Genomic DNA, 12,391 nt, shown 5'->3' with positions numbered 1-12,391 from the left:
ATCAATCCCAAACCCCCAATGGCACCACAAAGTATCATGTGAAGCGTCAGGCCAGGCCAGGCAGTGGAACTCCTGCTTAATCCAGCAAAGCCAAGCACCCGCCGCCACATGGGATCCAGCTTTATTTCCTGCTCATGATTCTGGTTCTTCACTCACCGTTCTGCAGGGCCTGCACTAGAGGAAAGTAACCATCGAATAAGCAGTCTGTATTTGCTCGAGCCTCGCACTTTGCGAACTGAGGGTGTGTCTTTGCACAAATGTTCAATGGACCCCCGTATATATTCCCAAAATGTCCTGCTGCATTAGTCGCGACTCGCCAAAGTCACGTCCAAAATGAATCGGACGATAATGATCTCAAAGCGCGGTGTGGCAGTAGTCGAGGGGCTGGCGGCCGCACAGACACGGACGAGGACTCGGGGTCCATTATTTTGCAGCACTTGCATTCCTCAGTCCTGCAGTTCTACAGACTGCAAGGTTGTGCTGAAGAAATTAAGCCTGCGAACAGGAGAATTCGGTAAATAGTCCAGCAAATCCAACGCACCGGCGTCTGAAGAATCGGAGGTGCTTTCGACTTGCAGGAGACCAGATGACAGAGGCCTTGGTGCGCATTTATGTACTTTTGACGATTCTGCTGGAGATCCGCTCGCTTTATGCAAGTCCACTCTTCGCTCCGAGTGGAGGAGAACTTAACCAGCCATCGGTGATTCGCTTCTGGACGATTCCAACTTGATCATGGCCTGGCGTGGACGTGGAGTCGTGGACCGAGGCCGCCACGAATGTGACCAGTCGAGTCGGCGACTTGTCGGGGTCGAGTTGCAATTGCACCACATGGGGCACAATCCAGCATAACTCGGCGAGCACAGGTTTGTGAAGAGCAGGCTTAGTCATTCATCGTTCCACAATCCATGGGGGATCGGAATCAGGACGGATCGAAGACGGAACCACTGATCGGACGACGGGGTCACGGACAGTGACAGGTGTCACGGCCCATTCAGAACATTGTACAACGTAGCTATATATTGTACTTTGTACTTTGTGGCCATCATGGTCCTTTTTACACTTGCATCAAGCGTCCTTCTGATTCTTCAGGCCCGCCAAGGCCAGGCAATCGGCCACCTGTGAAGCAGGAGTGCGAACTCGTCAAGGGCAGCACAAATTGGGGATCGACGGAACGGCAAAGGCCTCGTGCATCCGCGGAGGACCGTCTGGAGAGCCACTAACCACTACTAGCAAGACTAGTGGCTGCCGCTTCCCTCGTCCTCGCCTTGACGAGTTCGCTGACTGGCAGACGCCTCTTAGACACGGCAGATTCTGCTGTCAGGCTCAGCCAGGGTCGTCGATTCGTTTGCTGGAGCTCTCTTCCTTTAACGGCCGTCCCGCATGGCCCACGGGTCTTGTTCTCTTTGAAGAAATGATTCGGCCTTGGCCAGGGAACCGTCCTGTTTGCTACAATAATAACACTCCTCCCTTTTCGAATTCTGCTTGCCCTTTTTCTCCTCGATTGTTTGTCTCCTCAACGTTTGGACCTTGTTTTCCCTCTGCGATCGATCTAAACCTCGGAAGAATCCTGGACTGTCAGTCGCTCCGCCAAGATGGCCGAAACCGCCGACACCGACCCCGAGATCCAGCAGCAGTCCGCCTCATTCATCGAGCCCGATGTTCGTCACAGTCACAGATCCCATCTCGCCATTTTCTGGTCTAACCTCGATAGGACTTCGATGACAGGGATTCTACCTACCAGAGCTCGTACGTGCATTGACATTGACTGCTTTGTTTGTGTTCCTGTTGTCGCTAACTGTCCCAGGCTGGGCGATGCCAGCTACACAACCAGCATCACGTCGAGTGCGATGAACTATACGTACGTTCCTTTACTGCCTTGTCCATTCGCGCGCTAACCTTTTAGATATGAGGTACTTTACTTCAAGGAACCCCGGTCGGACACCGCTAAACCTCACCGCAGAACGGTCGCCGATACCACTCATACCACGAAGGAGAATACGTCTTGGTACGCACTCGCTCGCTCTCGAAACTATACTCCAAACCGACCCATCTAACGATCTGACTAGCCAAACGATGAGCAAGAACAAGACCGCCTTGACCTGGTTCGTTACCGCCGATGAGAGATCAATCACAATCATAATGAAGGGACGGACGGAATTGACGGAATGACAATAGAGCCACCACATCTATCGCATGCTGCTGAACGGCGAATTGCATCGGGCGCCCATCAAGAACCCCAAGCGCGTGCTGGATATCGGGACTGGGACGGGAATCTGGGCGATTGATTTTGCAGAGTGGGTTCGTTCGGTACCTTGTTGCGAGACGGGCGTCACTGACAGGCAGGATAGTGAACACCCTGAGTCCGAAGTCATCGGTATGTCCCCGAAACCAATCGACTGAGTGATCGATTGATCGACACTCGTTCCGACCGCGACTAACCACGACGTGCAGGAAACGACCTGAGTCCCATCCAGCCCTCATGGTACTGACCACCATCTACCCACCGCGACCGCAACACAATTCCCTCTCACATACACTAACTCCACACGCAGGATCCCCCCAAACTGCCGCTTCGAAGTCGACGACTTCGAACTCACCTGGTCCTACAGCCAACCCTTCGACTACATCCACGGGCGCGAGCTGGAGGGCTTCATCCGCGACCACGACCACCTGTTCCAGGAGGCGTTCAAGAACCTGAAACCCGGCGGGTACTTTGAGATTGCGTCGATCGACGTCAACACGTACTCGGACGACGACACACATCTCAAGGCAAAGTGCATGCTCGAGGGGGTCAAGAACATGCACGCTGCGTCCAAGAAGTTCGGCAAGGATATGAATACGACGAGTACTTGGAAGGCGAGGATCGAGAAGGTTGGGTTTGTTAATGTTACCGAGGAGGTTTATAAGGTGCGTCGGGTCACTTCTTTCTCTTATCGTCTACCCTAAATCTCTTCTCCTCCTTTGCGTCCTCTTGAGCAATGGCAACCACTAACAAGCGAACAGCTCCCCCAAAGCCCCTGGCCAAAAGACCCCAAACTCAAAGACCTCGGCCGCTACCACCAAGTCAACATGTTTGAAGCCCTTCCACCGTACTGCTACGCGCTGTTCACGAGAGTGCTGGGCTGGGAACGCACGGAGATCGAGGCGCTGGTCGCGGGGATGAGGCAGGAGCTGCGGGATTACTCGATCCATCTGTACACGAAGGTGCATGTTCTCTATGGACAGAAGCCTGAGTGATACTGAGTGAGATATATACCTATATAGGGGTACCTATACGTCCTAGTAAGCCAGAGGGCGAACGATGAGCTGAGTTGAGAGACGGCCGGCGAAAGGAGAGAGAGGGGTGGGAGGGAAGAGGAGTGTTTCTTGGGTTGCGCTGGGCGTAATGATACTAATTATGACTTGAATTGAATGCATAGCGTTTATTTAATATGTTTCTGTACTGCTTCCTTCCTTTTTTCCTTCTGAGCATTGATCATCTCAACCCGAAAGAAAGAAACCCACCACAGCACCCTCTTTCTTCATTCACTAACTAATCTGCCGTGTCCTTTGCGGGGAGGGAGGTGAAATAAAAAAAATCAAAAAGAAATGACAAGGGTGGGATTCGAACCCACGCCAAATTAATGACGCGGAAACTGATTAAGATCAGATGAGGGATCCGAATTGGGAAACCTTAACCGCGCGCCTTAGACCGCTCGGCCACCTTGCCTTTGATGAAGAATGTGCTCAAGTTTATGCATGATGTGCCATGTGATAACACACCGTTCTTTTTGTCTCTTGCTCTGCTCAACTCACTCACCACACAATCATAACCAGCAAGTAATCGATGATCAATGCATAATGATTTGTTTTTACTTTCTAGCTTTTCTCTTGCCTCTTGGAGGTTATTTGGATTCTGCTCTACTCTTTTTGAGCGCCAACAGGCGACAATAATAACGGTTTCGAAATTGGTCCTCTGATATCACAAAATATATAACTCGTCTGCCATACCGTCTCCAGAAACCCTCCGCCTCGTCGCTGATCGCTAATCATACAGAGTAGAATCCATTCACTAATCACTCACCCATAGAGCATCTGGTATATAGTATCCCTCCCCTCCTCCCGCACGAATAAGCCTCTCAGACCATCCCGAGCCCTCTCGCAACCCCCTCTGGAGCAGTATAAACCTTCTCAACCGGCACCAACTTCTCTGCCCCCTCCAAATCCCCCTTCTCAACTCTTTCTTTAACATCGTGCATCACCCCCGTCACATCTTTGATACTGACAATCCACTCCTCCACAAACCTCTCAACCGCCTCACCCCTCAGCCCAACCTGCAAACTCCTATACGCCAGCGGATTGCCGTGCACATCTCTTTCGGGGTCCCATTGGACGCGGACGCAACTGTCTTCAACAGCGTCCTTCCATCGCTTTAGTTCATCCTCGCTCGCGGAGCCGGGGATATGCGAGAGAACAGCACGGCTCAAGGCCCACTCGAACCCCGGTCGAGAAATCTCGATCGCGAGGACGTGTTCCTGGTTTTGCTTCGTCGCGTAGCCCGAGCGGTAGGCCATCCAGAGGAAGGAGGGTTTTATCCAGGTCATGCGGGTTCGCTTGAAGGTGGGGACTCTGGAGAGGGATTGGGTGGCTAGAGCGGGGAGGGCTATGGAAGGAGGGTAGGCTTGGTAGATTGTTATTGTTTGGGGAGTGTAGAGGGCGCGGATCTGGCGGTAGGGAGGGTTTTCTGGGTTGGTCATGTTGTTGGACTGTTGTTTGATCTTGGGACGGGCTGTAGAGGCGGAGTCGGCTGGGGCCGACATTGTGATGATTAGGAGGCAGGAGAAGAAAGTGTTGACTCGAAGAAGATTTAACAAAAGGAGAAGAGATTAATGGAGAAGAGGAAGAAGCGAAAGATGTATAGTTGCGGGTGTGACTCAATACGAGCTGATCGGGGACCAGGAACAGTTAGATTGGCCATGCTAAGAATAACAAGACATTCGAGCAAGAGTACCTAAACTAGCAAAACAATGCAAGTACTACAAAGAACTAAAACTAACACACGAATTTCAACAATCAGTCCTCACGACTGCGGATCCCAAGGCTCTGGGCAGCGGGGGCACATGAGCCCGCTGCGGCTGTCCACCTTTGCCTGGTTCTTGTACGCCTCGACGCATCTGTGATGGAACCAGCTGTTGCAGACTTCGCAAATCACCGTCAATGGCCCAAATGGCTGGCGGATCTCCGTGCGAACCCACACCTGGGTTGGGTGCGCTGCCCGCCCGCCTCTCTCAATTCTTCTCTCCAGATGGGCATCGGGCACACCGTCGATAATTCTCACGGGTGGGGGTATTTGCAGACGAGAAAAGTACCCTTCCTCTATGGCTCCATGACAATAGGCACACATAGAGATCGGAAGCGCCCACAGCTGGGTAGCGTTTGGCTGACCTATTTCGCCCAAAGCATTTACGCGGGTCAAACGTCCAGTGAAGAGTTGAGGAGGTGGTGGCGAGGCAGATCGGTCATTGGGTTGAGAAGGATCCCATCGAGGTGGCGGTGTAGTGCGTGGAGGCGCATAATGTGGAGGTCCCTTGGCTTCGGGCTCTGGTGACTGGACCTTGATAGGCCTCGAGTAGCGTCTCACACCATCTGGGGAGTTCTCGAAAGAAGAGCAATGGCTGGAGTGGCTTGAATTGGATCCGTTGGCCCCGGATCGGCCGTCACGCCCAGCGTTTCCGCTGCCCTGGCTGCCTTCAATCGGACCCGGAGAGGTTACCCAGCGTGGGTGCGTGGGGGTATCGGGAACCGAGATCAGACCCCCTTCCGAAAAGCCGCTGGGGAGATCGGTTTGCACAGAATGATCTGGCGGTTGGTTCTTGCGAAGACATTCTGGGCGTGCTCCTTGTGGTCTCATCGAGGTGGACACCGAAGGCTTCGCTTCATCCCCGACATTCGACGCGGGCTGGTTGGACGTTTCACTTGGCGCTGGCTCGGGGAATGAGGTATAATCGGAGTGTTCTTGCTGAGGCTCTCGCGTGCACCGGCCGACCATGCCCATGGCCTCAGGGGTAGAAACCGAGTGAGCGGACGGTGCCAGTGCTGAAGGTTCCGAGAACGGATCATTAGACAACGAGACTTGCCGAGGACGAGTCTGTCTAGGATCTGTCGATAGCTTGCTGGCAGTGGGGGGTGAAGGGTCCCGTTTGCGCTGACGGACATCACCGCCTCCTCCTCGCTGCAGGGCTGGATGTGTTTGGCCTGGTTGAGAGACCAGCTGGATGCCGCTATCAGAAACGAATTCCTTGCCGGAGACTTGGCTAGTTTGTGAGCCCGTCTCGCTAGATTGAGGCTGCTGTGGATTCTCTTCCGCTTGGGATTGTTTTGCGTCCGAGTCCGGTTCAGACGCAGGTTCAACCTGAAGAGAGTCTGCACTTTCTTCCACCTGAACTTGTTTCGCCGCTGAGCTCGATTCAGACAAAGGGTCAACCGGGCCAGTGGCTGGTGGGAGTATGGTGGGTGGCTGGGCCGGCATTGAAGACGGCGGAACATCGATGCTGGACGGAGCCGAGGCCCGCCTGTCGCCCTGATGGTAGTGAACCACCCAGTGGCCCGTACGCCGCAGGATGCTCTTGGAATCAAGCAAGCGGATGAGCTCCAGCAGCCGGCGCCTGACCTGCGAATCCTGTCGAGCTTCATGTTCGATGCCCCCAATCCCGTCTGTATCGTCGAGCATGTCCGGCCTATATTCCTCGAGATACTGAGCGAGCCGAATGAGCTCCTCCCTGAGTGGCGGATCCTTCTCTGCCTTCACCCTGAGCATGTCAATCTTGTCCGGACCGACCGATCCATCCTCGTGGCTGTCCTCGACCACATACCGCTCGGGGTCACACTGGGTATTCGGCGAGGGGCTGCGTTGGTCCGTAGCGGCGGACTGGCCAGGGTCTTGCGTTCTGCCCCGAGGCTCGTCAGCGTCGCTCTGGGGATTGCCCTCTCCGGCACTGCTGGGGGGGAAAGGTGTCTGGTTCCCACTCGACGGTTCACGGAAATGTTCTGGGATGTAGCGATCGTGAGGGGGCGTAGAATGATGAGACATGTTTCTCAACGAATGGGTGTGATTGGGATGATCGTGTTTGGAAACGTCAGAAATGACATGTAATATAGAAGATCTTTGGTTGCAATTTCTTGCAATGTGATGATTTGTGTAGTGGCTAATGAGCGATGAGATTTAAACGAGTGTGAAACGAGCTGTTTGGTAAATGAATGATGGATGATGGATGATGGATAGAGAGACAAGAGGGTGGAGGACGGCGGGAGCTCGAGGTTGGCGGGGGCGCCGCCGGTTAGGGCAGGTGCGTTGTGCTGTTGGCAACCACCAGGAAAGAACCACAACAGGAAGGAGCCCCCTCTCAACTTGGTACCATGGAAGCAACCCTCTTCATCCGCCAGAGGCGTTGGTTGATTCATCATGACCGACCAAAACCTTCAAGTCAGTCTCGCTGCTGCTAGTAATGATGGCGTCTGGGCACTCGACAAATGAACGAGGTAAAAAACCCTAGACGCCATAAACGATCTACTCTCTATGAGGTAGAAAAGGAGTGTCACTGTCTCAATTCCCCCGCCGCTGTCCTCACAATCGACGCGGGCAATTGCCTCATGCTCGTCCTCGCATCGAGAAGATGCTCCGCCCCCCAATGCAACATGGAGCCCGTTATGAGACTACCCACGGCATATTCAGCGGTTGCCGTCTTGCTCGCACCGACCTAGACCATCTCGGTTCTGGTCTGTGTGAATGCGTCAGCGACGAGTGTTTCAATCGCCTGCCGGTCTCCAGGGCTAGAACCGCTCGAGCAAAGCCTCCGAACTGCAGGCGCATTTGCCGCGTAGGACTGTCGGCTGCGGCGACCGCGCTGCCAAACATTCGAGCTCGCGATAGACTTCCTTGGACTCACTTCGCCTTTCCTATTAATTATTTCAGTAACGAAGATGCAGTTTAGCGGGGTTTGTTTTGCTGAAGGCCGAGGGGAGTATAGAATCGCTTGAGGCGCGTTTGCCAACTGGGAGGGAACAGTACGGCTGTCGACAGTGGCTTGATCTGTTTCAAGGAGTGTGAAAGGTCGGCTTAAATGGCCATGCGATGCAAAAGCGAGGCGGGAGTGCATACTAGGGCACAGTAAAACTGGGCATCGCGACAAAGAACCCCCTTCACCGTAGCTCCGCGCTTAAGCCCGACATTTCCGGTCTTGCGTAGGCTACGACATGGTACAGATTCCACCACATTTTCCTCTGCTGTACCTCAAAATAATGCAGTTGCAATCGGTTACATTGGCATACGACCTGCTTCCTGCTGACAGGATGGGCGGCATGCTTGGCTTCCTTTACCACCAACTAACATTCACCCCGAAGCCGCTTCCAACCTCCATAAACCCCACCGGTCAAACTGCCCTCATAACAGGCGGAACCGAGTGCCTCGGGCTCGAAGCCGCGAAGCAACTCGCAGAGCGGGGACTCAGTTGTCTAATTCTTGGTGTACGCACGATCTCAAAGGGCGAGGCTGCACGCGATGAAATCAATCGGCAGTCTCCCGAGTGTGAGGTTGATGCCTGGCCGCTTGACATGGAGTCGTGTGAGAGTATGAGAGCTTTCGATGAGCGCCCTCAAGGCCCGGAGAGATTGTGTGATTCTTTCTGCGGGGATCAAGTTGCTTGGGTATACGCGTCGGCCGACGGGGCATGAGGCGCATGCTCAAGTTTGTACGTCCCCTTTCGATGCAGCCCCAATTCACCCCAATTTTGTACACCTAATAGCCCGGAACCTGTATTTCCCAGGTCAACCATCTTGGCGCCTCCCTCCTCTCCCTTCTGGTCCTCCTAGCCTCCTCTTGACAGCACAGCACGATTCAAAACCCACGCGCCTAATAATTGTCCCATCCGAAGTCCATTTCTGGTGCAATTTCTCCGCACAGCACGCTCCCCACATCCTCTCCGCAATGGACGACCTCTCCTCCTTTGCCTCAGGGATGGAGCGAAGGCGGGCATTGTTTGGTTGATGCGGTGGTTGTGCAAGGGGATATGGGGGGGCTATGTCAGTGAGCAGGTTCCCAAGCGGCGAGTTTTCTCTCTAGCCCTTCTGTGCTTGGCTGGATGATTAGTCACGGAGACGTTGGTGATTCTTTCTGTGTATAGGCCATGGCCGTTTGTGTTATCCGAGCAGGGGAAGAAGGGGCGGGCGAGACTTTGGGATGAAATGGTCGCCATTCCGGACGAGGCAGTTCCCGGGGTAAATTCGCCGAGTGGGATCGAATGATTTCATTCTTAGACGCAATGAATAGAAGTCGCAATTCTGAAGATGTTGTTCGTCTCATCTTCAGGAGAGGGAGATATTTATAGCGCGAGAGCAACCTAACCAAAACCGGCTAGCGCCGAGGGTGGCTGAGTTCTTATCGAATCTCACTCCGCATCTTCATCTTCACCCATCCTCAATCCCACCACAACAGCCATGCTCCCATCATGAAACTCAAACTACCCACCCTCGCGATATCCCTCTTTACATTCCTCCTTATAGTAATTGGTATTGGTAAGCCCGCCAACCTCCAACCCGGACCCAACAATCCAACCACGCCACTAACACATCCACCCCAGCATGGATGTACGGGCGGGGCCCACACATCATGACGGAAACCGAAGCCGAAGAATGCGTGGACTGCGTGCACTACGCGCGGCGAATCGAAGGAATGGTCCAAAGACTAGACCACGTCCGCGGGAACCCGCAGTTCTTCCGGTACGCGCTGGATAAGTCGTGTCGCGGGCATCTGCTGTCGACGGGGCACTGTCGGAACTATCGGCGCGAGTTTCGCAAGGATGTGGACCGGTTCATGGAGGAGATTCACTCGGATCCGTATGAGGCGTGTGTTTCTATCAAGTATTGTATGTGAATGGTGTTCTGTGGGTGAATGTTTGGCAGCTCCGACCGGTTGCTTTTTGGTGAAGGATGGGATGGATGGTGCTGTGAATCTTTGGTTGTCTTGTCCTTTGGGAGGGGTGTGCTGTGCATAAATACCCCCATCTCCTCTGGTTTTCTTTCTCTTCTTGGTTTTCCTCTCGTTGATATCTCTCTACATACCCATCTTCTCCATTTTCATCAGCGCCGTGATACATACCGCAAAACCGGGGCGCATGGGTCTTCTACGATTCTCGGATTACTCAATATCATCAGCGCTTGCGCTTTATATATTGTCTTCTCTGCTCGCACTCTCATTGACCCACCCTATCATCGCTCGGACCACCGGGGCTGTCTTCCCCCGCCCGCCGCTGCGATGACCGCTATGGAATCAGCGAGTTTAACGAGTCCGCGCCAGCTCCTGACCCTACAGCAGGTAATAGGAGTCCGAATCTTCGGACGAAGGTCCAAGGACACTACCCAGCGAGCCGATAGCTTGCAGTTTGGATAGCAATATGCTACCGACGTCGGGACCATCAGTCTTCCTTCACGACATACCAATCAGCGGGCACCCAACCGTCGGGCACGATAACGCCCCCAGCTTCCTGCCGAGAAACCAGCCACCAGCTTGTCTCGTCTTGATCATATGGTGGCCTTGAAATCTCTTGGATACGTTTCCTCGTGAGTCGCAATTCCCCGCCTGGTATCACGGTCCGAGAAATGTTTTAGTTTCTTCTGTAGCAGATGAACAACCACCATACAGCCAGGCCAATAACCAGCTCACATGACTGCTGAGTGGGTCGAGTACGTCTAAGGTGTTTCTTGCGGGGGCTTCTGTTGAGCGGTATATTGCGTCGCATCAGGTTTACAGGAAACTCAAGAGGTAAGAGGATGGAAAAACCAGAGCATAGCTATTGGCTATGACACTGGCTGGCCTTTCAATATATTTCCTGGTCAGGGCTCCCTGCTTTATCAGCCAAGGGTACAGATGAGGGACGGATAACCTCGGAGATCTGAGATGTTTGGGTACAGGTCAGGGTCGAAGTTGGTTCAGGGGTTGAAGGACGCATTGTTTTTTTACGCACACCCATGACGACACGACAGTTGGCTAGCAGGACCCATTGCGCACAGCTCATCTCGATGCTTGACCAGGAAAAATACCCGCGGAAGGCGCATGGCAAGCTTGCTAAGAACGGTAAACCAGTCGATTCATCTCAGCGCTGTGACTGTCAAAGCAAACTGTTCGATGAAGCCCTTGGAACAAGTTTGATGGAGACTTGCTCGGTAAAACCTTTGGTTGTACTTTATGGCCGTTGCTGCCAATGGATACTGGGCATCGAAGGTAGTAGGGCCTTGCCTGCCCGTTCGTGGCTATAATCCTCTACCGCTGAGTGGTAGTTGGACCTCGGCCCAGTTGTTTTAGGCCCTTGCAAGGCAGAGAAGCAGAGAACCGACTTGCCAAGATGGCTCTAGCCGTTGTTGCAGATGCACCTCTCTGGCTTCTGGGTCCGTCCTGACTGACCAGTGCGCAACACAAGTCTCAACCGGACCCGTCTTTTCCGGAGGGAGGCTGGACCAGTCATGGCACGTTAACGACTAAGCATAACGAACAGAGAGTCTATTTTTGGATGTCCTCTCCCCAGGAGCCTCACTGACGCACCCAATAAGTGTTTAGCTCGACGAAATGTGGCCGGGGCTAGTCCAAGTGACACGCCTTTCCCTGCCGCCTCCATAATATCAAAGACCAGCCGTGGTTCTCGCTTGACACGACCAGGATCGATCTTTTTCAAATGCCAGGCATTTAGAGACAACTTACGGACCAAGGCCACAACTCACCAAGCCGCCTTGGAAGGATGGACAACCTACTGCGGCGTGAAGGCCGCCTCGAGAGGAAGTGAGAACAGTAGAGGTCATTGATGATCAAGATTGGATCAAGCAGCGAATGACACGCCGTCGCCGAAAGCTCGGTCGAGGAACGTGGACGCGAACTGGGCTACTGTCCTGACTCTAAAATATTGAAACATTGGCCTCTTGGGTCCGTCTCAGCGCTCAATGCCAGACCTAGGCACCAGTCCTGACATTTACTTCCCACTGGTTTGCATATATGAGTTACCTAGGTAGGGAAGGTGTCCCGCTAGCCAGCTCTGATCCAAATAACTGGGGAATTAGATGTCTTTGATTAATACCATTGCCCATGTCATCGTCCGCAAGATTGCAGTCCGACATCTTGCGCAGGGGGGAGGGCTTATGTCCTAGTAGATAACGCGACGCTGTCTGCCTTTTCATCGTGCATCGGAGTCTGTTTCGATAAACCCGGAACCAGGGTGGAAAATCTCCATAAATTATTTGAAGCCATTGCTAACACTCTGGGTGTAGAAAGCGGATTTCTCGTCCTCTAGCTTGAAGCAAGGGAAGGTCCCATTGCCAACAGATCGTGACGCATCGAGCAACGCACAATCCACGAAAGAAACAGCGACGG

General features: G+C 53.5%; 5 protein-coding genes and 1 non-coding gene across 6 annotated transcripts; 3 read left to right on the top strand and 3 right to left on the bottom strand.

The window, feature by feature from the left end:
• Positions 1-1,592: 1,592 nt before the first annotated feature.
• Positions 1,593-3,237, top strand: BJX68DRAFT_264004 (class I SAM-dependent methyltransferase; the record flags this gene model as incomplete). Its single annotated transcript, XM_071044841.1, has 11 exons — positions 1,593-1,658; positions 1,712-1,746; positions 1,805-1,858; positions 1,904-1,910; positions 1,961-2,005; positions 2,067-2,102; positions 2,176-2,298; positions 2,344-2,374; positions 2,452-2,482; positions 2,553-2,907; positions 3,004-3,237. The coding sequence occupies 11 exons, from the start codon at positions 1,593-1,595 to the stop codon at positions 3,235-3,237; spliced, it is 1,017 nt and encodes a 338-aa protein (XP_070902055.1).
• A 352-nt stretch (positions 3,238-3,589) lies between these two features.
• On the bottom strand, positions 3,590-3,709 carry BJX68DRAFT_t43. Its single transcript has one exon. It is a non-coding gene; the product is annotated as a tRNA-Leu (tRNA).
• A 304-nt stretch (positions 3,710-4,013) lies between these two features.
• Positions 4,014-4,929, bottom strand: BJX68DRAFT_217076 (DUF4291 domain-containing protein). Its single transcript, XM_071037837.1, has 2 exons — positions 4,116-4,929; positions 4,014-4,090 (listed from the first exon to the last, which is right to left on the bottom strand). Exon 1 carries the CDS (start codon positions 4,797-4,799, stop codon positions 4,119-4,121), a length of 681 nt encoding a protein of 226 aa, XP_070902054.1. The 5' UTR covers positions 4,800-4,929; the 3' UTR covers positions 4,014-4,090; positions 4,116-4,118.
• Positions 4,930-7,159, bottom strand: BJX68DRAFT_217051 (uncharacterized protein). Its single transcript, XM_071037836.1, has one exon. The coding sequence runs from the start codon at positions 7,067-7,069 to the stop codon at positions 5,060-5,062; it is 2,010 nt and encodes a 669-aa protein (XP_070902053.1). The 5' UTR covers positions 7,070-7,159; the 3' UTR covers positions 4,930-5,059.
• Positions 7,160-8,328: 1,169 nt separating this feature from the next.
• On the top strand, positions 8,329-8,709 carry BJX68DRAFT_264001 (uncharacterized protein; the record flags this gene model as incomplete). Its single annotated transcript, XM_071044840.1, has 1 exon — positions 8,329-8,709. The coding sequence occupies one exon, from the start codon at positions 8,329-8,331 to the stop codon at positions 8,707-8,709; it is 381 nt and encodes a 126-aa protein (XP_070902052.1).
• Positions 8,710-9,449: 740 nt separating this feature from the next.
• On the top strand, positions 9,450-10,194 carry BJX68DRAFT_230952 (uncharacterized protein). The gene is made up of 2 exons (XM_071039276.1): positions 9,450-9,549; positions 9,615-10,194. The coding sequence occupies exons 1-2, from the start codon at positions 9,483-9,485 to the stop codon at positions 9,905-9,907; spliced, it is 360 nt and encodes a 119-aa protein (XP_070902051.1). The 5' UTR covers positions 9,450-9,482; the 3' UTR covers positions 9,908-10,194.
• The last annotated feature ends 2,197 nt before the right edge of the window (positions 10,195-12,391 follow it).

The sequence above is a fragment of the Aspergillus pseudodeflectus genome (assembly GCF_044049435.1).
Source record: "Aspergillus pseudodeflectus strain CBS 756.74 chromosome Unknown BJX68scaffold_9, whole genome shotgun sequence".
Classification (NCBI taxonomy): domain Eukaryota; kingdom Fungi; phylum Ascomycota; class Eurotiomycetes; order Eurotiales; family Aspergillaceae; genus Aspergillus; species Aspergillus pseudodeflectus.
This window is presented reverse-complemented; position numbering and strand designations above follow the sequence as displayed.

Bases quoted from the DNA above. Each gene is read 5' to 3' on its own strand.
- BJX68DRAFT_217076 (XM_071037837.1), bottom strand. From the start codon at position 4,799: ATGTCGGCCCCAGCCGACTCCGCCTCTACAGCCCGTCCCAAGATCAAA.
- BJX68DRAFT_217051 (XM_071037836.1), bottom strand. From the start codon at position 7,069: ATGTCTCATCATTCTACGCCCCCTCACGATCGCTACATCCCAGAACAT.
- BJX68DRAFT_230952 (XM_071039276.1), top strand. From the start codon at position 9,483: ATGAAACTCAAACTACCCACCCTCGCGATATCCCTCTTTACATTCCTC. The intron at 9,550-9,614 runs GTAAGCCCGCCA...CATCCACCCCAG, and splicing joins CCTTATAGTAATTGGTATTG to CATGGATGTACGGGCGGGGC.